Consider the following 10,030-nt stretch of genomic DNA (forward strand, 5'->3'; position numbering starts at 1 on the left):
ATTGGTCCACCTCTATGGCCATCCAATAGGAATTGAATGCATTTTGGGGTTGACTGGCCTAGGGAGTTGACATGTGTCCCCTATTTCCTTTGTGTAAAAGGAGCCTGCTAGAGTGTGTGTGTGTGTGTGTGTGTGTGTGTGTGTGTGTGTGTGTGTTTCTCTCTTGTCTCCTACAAGAAAGGCTCGCCCCCTCCTAGATAGGGATGTGGGAAGACTTTTGAGTCTTCCCACAAGCATTCAATTTGCCCTAGGTTTTGACCATTGGACCTAACCTTTGAATTTGCGAACCTTAGCATTTTGGAAGTCCTAATGGGCTCAACCTTAGGGTCTTTGAAGCCCATTGTTTTCATATTGATCTTTTACAGATGCCCCCCCCCCCTTTGGATCCTATTTTCCCTCCTTTGGATCCCTACTGTGGACGGTCTGCTAGCTTAACCAATATTCTAGCTTTTTCTCCCCTAGTACTTCCCCATATTAAATGATCAGTTTAACATGAGAAAACCATTTAGGAGAATTAGATATTAGTTATTATGACAGCAACGGCTAACACATGCTATATCAATTATGCATCAAGCGAGGGATGTGCTATGGATGTACACAATATTTCCTATTTACATTGTATAAGGTCTTGGGCTCGTTGGGAGTTCCAAATTGTATATGCTACTAGGGGCTCAACTTAATCCCATAGTAGAAAGCCTTTTATGCAAAGAGGCTTTATTCTTGAGGTTCCATTCTTGATTACTCACTCTTGTGTGTTCACTTTATGGATGGCCTAGCCTTGAGCTTAATGTCCATGCTTAGCAGGCTAGTGCTAATCCTTTGTAATTAGAGAAGAATTTCTTAATCTAATATCTACTTTCTTCATTAGTCTTAATTCTTCTATATTCCATTATGTCATGAAGTAGCTAGATTTGAGTGTGTGGTGATGACTTCTTGCTTATCGACCACTCCTATCCTTCTATGAGTACTCAATTTGTGATATTTAAAATTTCTAATTAGGTTGATTAAGTAGGTTCTTAATCTTGTGATTAGAGTATGTGCCCTATTGTTTGCTCGTGTGTAGATGGGTTTAATGAAACTTAAGCACCATTCACCCTTGTGTGTGTAGCTTTTGATTAAGTACCTTGATTGGCATGTGGTGATTGGAGAGGCCAACACCAATGCAATTAGTGTGTGCTTGTCAAGAAAGTGCTTTGAGCTTCTAGTCTATGGCAAGTTGGACTTTGGTGGGCTTAATGTGTGTAGGTGATACTTGATTGATGATTATGATGTGATTAGAGTTAGTGATTCATGGATAATCTCTATTGCATTGGAAGAGCATTCTCTTGAATCCTCTCATTCAATACATCCAATGATGTTCATGCTTCCATGCCCTAGCTAGGTTGCCGATCCTAGGATTAATAATGTTGTTGGTCTTGGGTTGTGAGATTAGGTGATGCTACAATTGTCCCCAACAGTGTGCAAATGTAAGAAAGCTTTGTATGGGTTGAAGCAATCTCCTCGTGCTTGGTATGAGAAAGCCAATACTCATTTGGTCAAACAAGGCTTTTGTAAGAGTCCAACAAAAAGCACATTGTATGTAGATCGTGAGGGTGATGTACTTCTCATTGTTGTTCTCTATGTGGATGATTTACTGAACTTAAGGTTGATTTGAATGCTACTTTCAAGAGAAAAAATTTGGGACTGTTGCATCATTACTTGGGCATACGGTTTAAGCAGTGTAATGGTGGTCTTGCCTTGTGTCAAACCAAGTTACATAGAGACATTGCTATGTAAGTTTGGACTTGAGGATTGCAAACCTACTACCACTCCCATGGAAACAGGTTTGAAATTGAGTCTTCATGATGGTGGTGATCTTGCCAATGTCAATCTTTACCATACTATTGTTGGATGCCTCATTTATGTATGGAACACGAGGCTAGATATTGAGTTTGCAATCTCACAGGTTAGCAGATTTATGCATAGCCTAGGGTCTAAGCATTGGCAGGATGTCAAGCGGATCTTTCACTACTTGAGTGGCAGTTTACATCTTGGGTTGTTTTATGCCAAGAGGGGATCATTGCTGCCAGATTTGTATTCTTTTTTAGACTCAGATTGGGTTGGTTGTTTTGACACAAGAGTGTCCATGAGTGGTTTTTGTTTCATGCTTGGTAGTTCATGCATATCATGGTTGAGTAAGAAGCAACCTACTGTGGCCACTTCTAGTTGTGAGGCTGAGTACAAGGCAGTCTTCATAGCTACGGTTGAGTGTGTATGGATCAGACGCCTGATGTGGTTGATTTGGGTGTTGGACATGACACTACCAACACTATCTACACTGACAGTCAAAGCGCATTGGCAGTTGCAAGGAACCTAGTTTTTCATGCTCTCACAAAGCACATTGAGGTGCATTACCACTATGACAGGGAGAGGCTCTTAATTGGAGAGATCATCTTGGCTTATGTTCCAATACATGACAACCTTGTAGATCTTTTCACAAAGGTATTGTCTCGTGAGAAGTTTAAAGCTTTATGCAAAGCTTTGGGATTACTCTCCTTTGTGGACTGATCATGTACTCATGTCATGGCACTTCCCTATACTCTATGTGCCAGCTCTCGTTCACCACATCACTACCAGGGGGGGTTTGTTACCATATACATGTGGTAGTGATGTGTGTGTGGACACACTCAGAGCTGCTGGGGCATTTTTTCCCTCACTAGGAGGTTTTCTCCCCCGTGCATTGTATATACGCCCATCATTCTAGGGCTATCTTATCTTTCCATTGCACACTAACTAATACACTATGTTGTGTGCCTTGAGCTTCCTTCATCTTCTCCAAGATGTGCGTGTTTTCTTGCAACCCTAATTCCAACACCAAGCATAATAGCTAGCATTGCACACATTGAAGCGAAAAAAGACAATTTCATTTTAAAAGGTAGAGACTTTACAATCACCCCAACATGGGATTTGAGATATTCTCACCTCCTCAACATAAGAGTAAGGAGAATCCTTGAGGAGGGTGCTTTCGTCTGCCCAAGTAGCATATTCTATATGATGATCCTTCCATGATATAAGTTATTCTCAAATAATCTTATTCCTAGGATTTCTTTCTAGGATTTCTAGGATAGAATGAGGTTGGAGCTAAAGAACATCTTGAGCAGGCAAGATGATTTTCTCATCATCAAGGACATGATCTAGGTTGGGTACTTAGAGGTTTTAGCAGATTACATGGGATACATCATAAGCCTTGAGGTGAGCAGGGACTTTTAGCTTGTAAGGTTGATCGCTTATGACTTTGCTAATTCGTGCAACCCACAATACCAATAGCTAAGCTTCTTGTACTTGCTAAGGCTAAGTTGTTCTTCTTGGATTTCACTGTTAGAAAAACCTTTTCAACTTCCATGTAAATCCTTTCTAATCTTTTCTAGTTATGTACTTCTTTTGTTGGCATGAATATGTAGTTGAATAACCTTAGTATAGTCAACGGGTGCTAGCTTAGTTGGTAGAGTCTTAGCCTATGTGCCTAAGGTCTTGGGTTCAATACCCCCTTGGCAAACTGAAGACAAGTTCTAAGTCCTTAGGGACTGTTCCCATATGCGGGTGTGTGTGTGTGATGGGATGCCTCTCTCCCTACTTGTGAGGCTGTTGTAAATAGGGTGTGTGCGTGTGTTTCCAAGTTCTTGTACTCTCAAAAAAAAAAAAAAAAACCTTAGTATACATGTGATATGTAATCCATAAGGACAAACACACATGATATATGTGAGGTCAAAAGAAGCCTAGCTAGCCTGAGAGGTAGAACACTAAGCATGTGATACCTAAAAGGTGTTGTGAGAATGTGATAGCTTCTTGTACTCTCTTGGCTCAACTTAATAAAGCACAATCCACACACTTGTGAAAGAGAATTATTCAAGTTACTTTGCAACCATACTCTCTGCATTGAGTCTTAATTAAGCTCTTGACTTATCTTTACTAATTATGATTAAGCGATGAATGGTGCAATAGAATATCTAGCCTAATCTACACTATCAATTGGTATCAAATCTTAGTACATAGTACAATTTGATAACGTAAATTAGATTCTAAGCATTTGCATAATCTCTACTTTAAATCGCGCGTCATCTTCTTGCACACAAGATTGAATCAAGCTTCTTTGCATAAGCATGTAGCTTGGCACTCATTACTCCCTTGACCTTCCTCTTTTAAAGCTCTCAAGTACTAAACTTCCCAAGTATAACGACTACCATTGATCACAATGAAGCAAAAGGAGACATTTTCACTTGAAAAGGGAAAAGCAACATTAAAGTCTTTATTACAATTTTTTCAAGCATAATTAATGATTTTTTATTACATACAAAAATGGACCAAAGTGACTAAAATGCAAGTTTGAGTTTATTTAAACATCCTGAATTTCTAGCTCATTTATTTAGTTATTTAGCTTATATAGTTGACATGATTTATTTGATCTAGTCGGACAACTTTCTATGGGAAGTAAATAAGGGCCCTTGGGACTATTGCTTGTATCCATCATTGAAGCAATCTCAAACTTGAACCCCCTCCGCCCCCCCCCCCCCTCTCTTTCTCTCTCTCTCTCTCTCTCTCTCTCTCTCACACACACACACACACACACACACACACACACACGTTTGCTAACGTGAGTGTGTCTCACATCTACATGTTCACATTGTTCTATTCTGACCTGGTAACAACGTCATTGATTCTTTGTAATTCGTGACGATAAAGGAGGAGACAACGTGGAGCTAAAAATACACATGGGTTTGGATCTGCTCTTTTTCTCAATGGTGGATTGTTGCAATCAAGTTCGTGAGAGCTTTGAACTTGGAGAACGGGAGTTTTTGCTCTTTGCTTATGTTTTTGCCTTGTAGTCTTTTTCTTTTAATTTTTCACGTTGCTTCTAAGGTTCAAAACACAAAAGTGTTTTTATAAAAAGATGCTCCCTTGTGTATGTGAGAACACACTTTTGTTATGTGGAAGCTTAATCATATGTAGCCCATGCATGGACCATTTGAAAAACCACTTGTGTCTTTCTCTCTCTCTCTCTCTCTCTCTCTCCGTGTGGGCTGAAGCGATGAGGGCTAGAAGAAGGGATGATGCTGTTGTTGAAGATTGAGGGGCAAAGGGGAGGTCTTCATGCACAGAGGCTCGAGGATGAAAAAAGTGCGCGAGGTCCAAGGGAGGAGGCGCATAGATCAAAGGAGATGGGCAGAGAGAGAGAGAGAGAGAGAGAGAGAGAGAGAGAAGGGGGGGAGGAGTGGTGGCAAAGGGAATCTTTTCACTAATGATTTTTTTTAAAGAGAGATTTTAGGAGGGAAAAGATCTTTACCTGCCAAAATAGAGAGCTAAGTTGCTAACCCAAATAATATCTCTCTCTCTCTCTCTCTCTCTCTCTCTCTTTAGTCCGCTTTAGCATCATCCCTCTTGGGCATGCTTACTATCATTGTTACTCTACAACGTTTGTATCTTAAATTTTTGGGAGATAGACCAGCCCCTCCACCATACTTTTCCATGACACCTCAAAGATGCTCATTTTGATTGAGCACATTGAGTGCGACAAATGCACCCCATAAATTCTCTAATTTCGGCATTTACCTCCATTCAAGTTTAAACATTGTCAAAATATTTAAAAACTGTTGAACTAATAATGTTGATGTGCACCACTATTTTCAACTTTCGATTGAAAACGGTAACAGCTGCCACTGCCATGGCCATTGTCCCCACCTTCATGCGTCCTCTTTCCCTCTACAAACATTTGCCTAGAGTAGTTGCAGCAGATTCTACATGCTGTAGCAAGAACTCGTACACCTTTCTCTTCACAGACTCGAGCACCTCAATCACCTGATCATCTAAAGGAATGCCCTCGTCTGCTGATTCAAGGCCATCCAACCAGTCATTCACCTGTTTAATCTGCGACAACATCATCGCAATCACACTGCCTTCAGGCGGGGAAGTCCCCGCCTCAGATCCTTCCCGTAAAGACCCCTCTGTGCTGCTAGAGCATGCCAGCTGGAATCCAGAGTCTAATGCCTCCTCCACATACAGCAAGAACCAGTATTGCATTTCACGACGCAACACGCCTGCTAATTCCCACGCTCTGTGCATACGTCTACCCCTATCAGTATGCCAATCAACCCCACTACCATTTTCCTTCTTGGGCAGATCACAATGGTGTAACCCGTTAGAATTTGCTGCCCCATTCTCCAACCCAAAACTTCGCTTCATTGCTGCCTTGAGTGGTGATGGGTGTCTCAACTCATGACTTGTACGCCCCCTGTCCATCTTTTGCAGAGCCTCACACTGCGAAGCACCCTTTGCCTGCCCTTTCAGGGGGGTAAAAGAAGGAGCTTTCCTGAGGTAAGGTGAGCTGAGGACCCTCTGATGATCCCCTCCTTGAGAATTGGCATCTCTTAGTCCTTTGCCGACTGGTGTATCATACACCAAGGAATCCTTCAGGGAAAGTTCCTCTTTAGAGGAGCTTTTGAATGATGCCGCAAAGTATTTGCTGAAATGCACAATGGAAGCGAGATCGACTGACATCGCAGCTTGAATCCAACAGACAGCATTTTTGAATTTGTCATAAGAAAGGAAGTCCAGGCCAGACTCAGAACTTTCTTTCATGTGCTTAGGCTCTGATAAAGAGAGCAAAACCCTTGAAGAACTGTCAAGAGACTGGTAGAGCTTGAAGAAGTAATCCATTGAAACTTGACGGTTGTCAGTTTGGGCGAAGGAGCGCAGTTCAGCAAACATACTGCACAGAGCCATGATTGGAATCAACAAAATTGTCATGATGGGTCAGAGATGTCCACGACAAGGCAGCAAAGTCTGCTGAGCAGCTAGATATGTCTATGGCATGTCAGCAAAATCTGATCATCAACGTCCAACCTAAAAGGACCCTAAGGAGACTCTACGTGACCTATATCTGAAATGAACAGCATCGATTCTGTATTGGTTGAACAAAACCCCTTTTCAAACACCAATGCACATACCTCATACATCTGATAATGGACTCAGATGCAGATGCCTCTTGTAGTGCTTGTGCTGCAGTGACCGATGCTGCATCTCTTGTATCCAAAACATCCTGCCAAGGAGACATTAAGCACATTAGATTCGGGACAGCCCTCTGAGGATATGACTGAAATCTGCAATGCCGGGAAGTTTGATAAATCAGCACCTTGCCAAGCTCTATCAGGCTAGAGGGGAGAGAACCCCATGAGACACTGCCATCAGTCCATCGTTTATCATGAATTGTAGGCCGTTGCATGTGAGAGGTCTCTGAATGTGAAACAGATTTTTTGGCTGAGGACTGCTTGTGAGACTTAGCTTCAGTCTTTTGCAGTATACGTTCATCCTCTTGCTGAAATTCAACACCAAATCAGGGTACTTTAGTGCTTGCAATAGAAGCAAACCATCCATCATGCATGACTTTATCACAGGCAAACTTTACTTTACTAATTTATGCATCCACACAGGGAATTCATCTGCTTGTTGTGCTTTCAACAATCACATCATGAAACCGTAAAGCCAGCAATCAAGGCAAGCTTGAAAAGCTCTCATGACAAAAATCCCTATTCCTGTCACAAGTTCCGTGCAGGCTTACCGTCGGGCCCCCCGTAGCTTTGGAGCTCTTGGAGTGTTTGCTGGTCACCAGTTTTGCCTTATCGGGATTCTCTTCAATGCTTTGTCGAAGTGTCTTCATGCTAGCGGCAAGCAAGTCCACAGCCTTGGAGCTGCTTCCTGCAACGTAAATAGAAGATCTGCGTCGACTTGCATCTCCAATACTTACCCTTGGAGATCGCCCTGTGCTGATGGACCTTTTGCCAGTAGGGGAGGATTGCCTAATGCGCCCATTTGGAGATCCCTGCCAGTTTCGACCACTTGGTGACCCTTGCCTGATCTTGCCCCCGGGTGAGCTCTGTCTAGCTTTACTGCTTGGGGACGCCTGCCGCACCTTGCCACTGGGCGAGCTTTGCCTGTACCGTGAAGGGACCACAAATGCACCTTTCCTAGAGGCCTCTTTCTCCGGGGAGAGAGACTTGGTGCTTGTCCTGCAATCGTCAACATGCGGCTTTGTGGTGGTAACATTGCTAGATGTGTTTTCCACCCCTGCCTTCATTGGTGAGTTGAGCTTGTTGGGTGTTGAGGAGCGAGGTTTGGCAGCTGGCGATGCATCTCTGAAGACTTTGGACTTGACGACTCTGCGCTTGGCTTTGGAAGATGCTTCCACATCAATCTGATCTGAGCCCAGATTCTCTACATGCTCAGTCCTGTCTGTAAACCTGGAACAATTCTTATCAATAGCATCACCAGGATTTCCTGCATTGCTGGCATACCTGTGTGAAGGCCTCTCCAAAAATCGATTAGCAGAGAGAGGCTCTTCTTTCTCAAATTTGGGCAGTCGATACTCCTTCATCAAATCAATGCTCTTGACGGTTTCCATGTTTCTAGGGTTGCTGAAGATGTGAACAGGATCAGTGTGACGGTTGTGCTCGATAGCCTTAACGTTATCCAGAGTCCTTGGGTGCTCAGAGAAAGAGTGAGTGTTTGATACCTTGAGATGATCAGACTTCTTAGCATGGAGCTCGGATTCCCTTTGTGAATGGGGAACTGCCCGGGAGTGCGAGTGCTCAGCATACCTTGCTACCTCAGGCTTCTTATTGGCAGGAGGGGCACTTTCCATAATGTTGGTGGAGGAATTTGATGCTGACTGGATAACAAATCCGTTTTGAAGTGAAGGGGCAGCCCTGGCAATAAGATCTTCAGGGTTACCTACACATGGATGCCTTCCAGGAAGAGGCCGAATTCCCACTACACGCGGCACAGGGCTACCTGATTCAAGCTTCTCAACATAAACAAACTGTCCTAACTGAAGCCTGTCATTCAGAATTAGGTCATTGTCCTCATCAGAAAGAGATACATAAGTTGCATGCGATGAATCGGACACCTTGATGTAGAAACCTTGATTTGGCCAAAGCTCACTGCCTGCCAGTGCAGGGACTATCCCTATCACCTGAAGCAACACGGAGCGATGCTCGCCTGCAACACGCACATCCGAGTTCATGTACTGCAGAAGCTTAAGCAGAATTCCTGGATTCGGTGATGCCATTGATTTGACGGTTGTGAAATTGTAAAGCCTGGGGTGTGGGGTAGCAAATCAAGCAGACTTCAAACCTCGATCTGACATCAAACAAAATCTGATTGTGGGTGTCTTTGAACTTGACTCAACAGTGCACAAAAAATTGATACAAATTGACCACCTTACATTCACAAAGATCCACCCAAAAGCTTCAAGAGGAATGCTCACTCCCTACTAATGCAGGCACTCCCTCAATGGACACTATACAATTAGAAAAACACGTATGTGAAATTTACCACAAACAGAATATGTTGGCGAGATCATGAATAGACTAATTGTATGCCTTTGAGTGCTATTGACAAGTATCCCAACTTCTGTAAAATGTTACCTGGCGCCTATAAACTTTGATCGCCCTCCCAAGAACTGCGACCTCCAATGCCCGGTTGTTCAACTACGAGCGGCAGCAAATCGAAGTTCTTGATGTCAATGGCAGCGGCAATGGCACTTCCACGGAAAACCCCTTAAGACGAAGAAGAGGGATTGTGAGAACTGGGCAGCCTACTGACAGGTAGGGACTCAGAAGAAGAGACGATTTTGGGGGGAGGGGGGAGCCCTTGCGGCCTGTTGAGGCCTTAGCTATCGACTGAAAATTTCTGCTCTCTTCGAAGAAGGTGAAATTGATGCAGCTGGAATGAGTCGTGGGTACTTGGAGTTTTCTCTTTTTTCAAATTTCAAAACTTCTCCATTACTCAACGGTCAGCCACGTTTCTTTTTTGGCCGTTACTCCCACACATTATCATTCTTCTTGGATTTTTTTTTTTCGGGCAGAACCAGAATTGTATTAAAGAAATTAAAGACACTGCCTTTCACTCCGACTAGTACGGCCGGTCGCCTTCTGCGGCCTCTCTCTCTCCCCCTGATGCAGACCAAACTCTCCAAAAAAAAAGAGGTGGGCAAATTTCC

At 43.2% G+C, this 10,030-nt stretch overlaps 1 protein-coding gene across 3 annotated transcripts; it reads right to left on the minus strand.

Annotated features, from left to right (window-relative positions):
* Window positions 1–5,399: 5,399 nt before the first annotated feature.
* LOC147458475 (protein CORTICAL MICROTUBULE DISORDERING 3-like) lies at window positions 5,400–9,762 on the minus strand. 3 transcript variants are annotated; one of them, XM_086513102.1, is made up of 6 exons: window positions 9,456–9,762; window positions 9,254–9,328; window positions 7,592–9,168; window positions 7,166–7,348; window positions 6,981–7,072; window positions 5,400–6,742 (listed from the first exon to the last, which is right to left on the minus strand). In XM_086513102.1, the coding sequence occupies exons 3-6, from the start codon at window positions 9,095–9,097 to the stop codon at window positions 5,737–5,739; spliced, it is 2,787 nt and encodes a 928-aa protein (XP_086369228.1). In that variant the 5' UTR covers window positions 9,098–9,168; window positions 9,254–9,328; window positions 9,456–9,762; the 3' UTR covers window positions 5,400–5,736. The 3 variants fall into 3 exon arrangements, with proteins under 3 accessions (XP_086369228.1, XP_086369229.1, XP_086369227.1); XM_086513103.1 differs by lacking the exon at window positions 9,254–9,328 and having other exon boundaries at window positions 7,592–9,125; XM_086513101.1 differs by lacking the exon at window positions 9,254–9,328.
* Between the last annotated feature and the right edge of the window lie 268 nt (window positions 9,763–10,030).

The sequence above is a fragment of the Adiantum capillus-veneris genome, chromosome 5 (genome assembly GCF_014529385.1).
Source record: "Adiantum capillus-veneris isolate H3 chromosome 5, ASM1452938v2, whole genome shotgun sequence".
Taxonomy (NCBI): Eukaryota; Viridiplantae; Streptophyta; class Polypodiopsida; order Polypodiales; family Pteridaceae; genus Adiantum; species Adiantum capillus-veneris.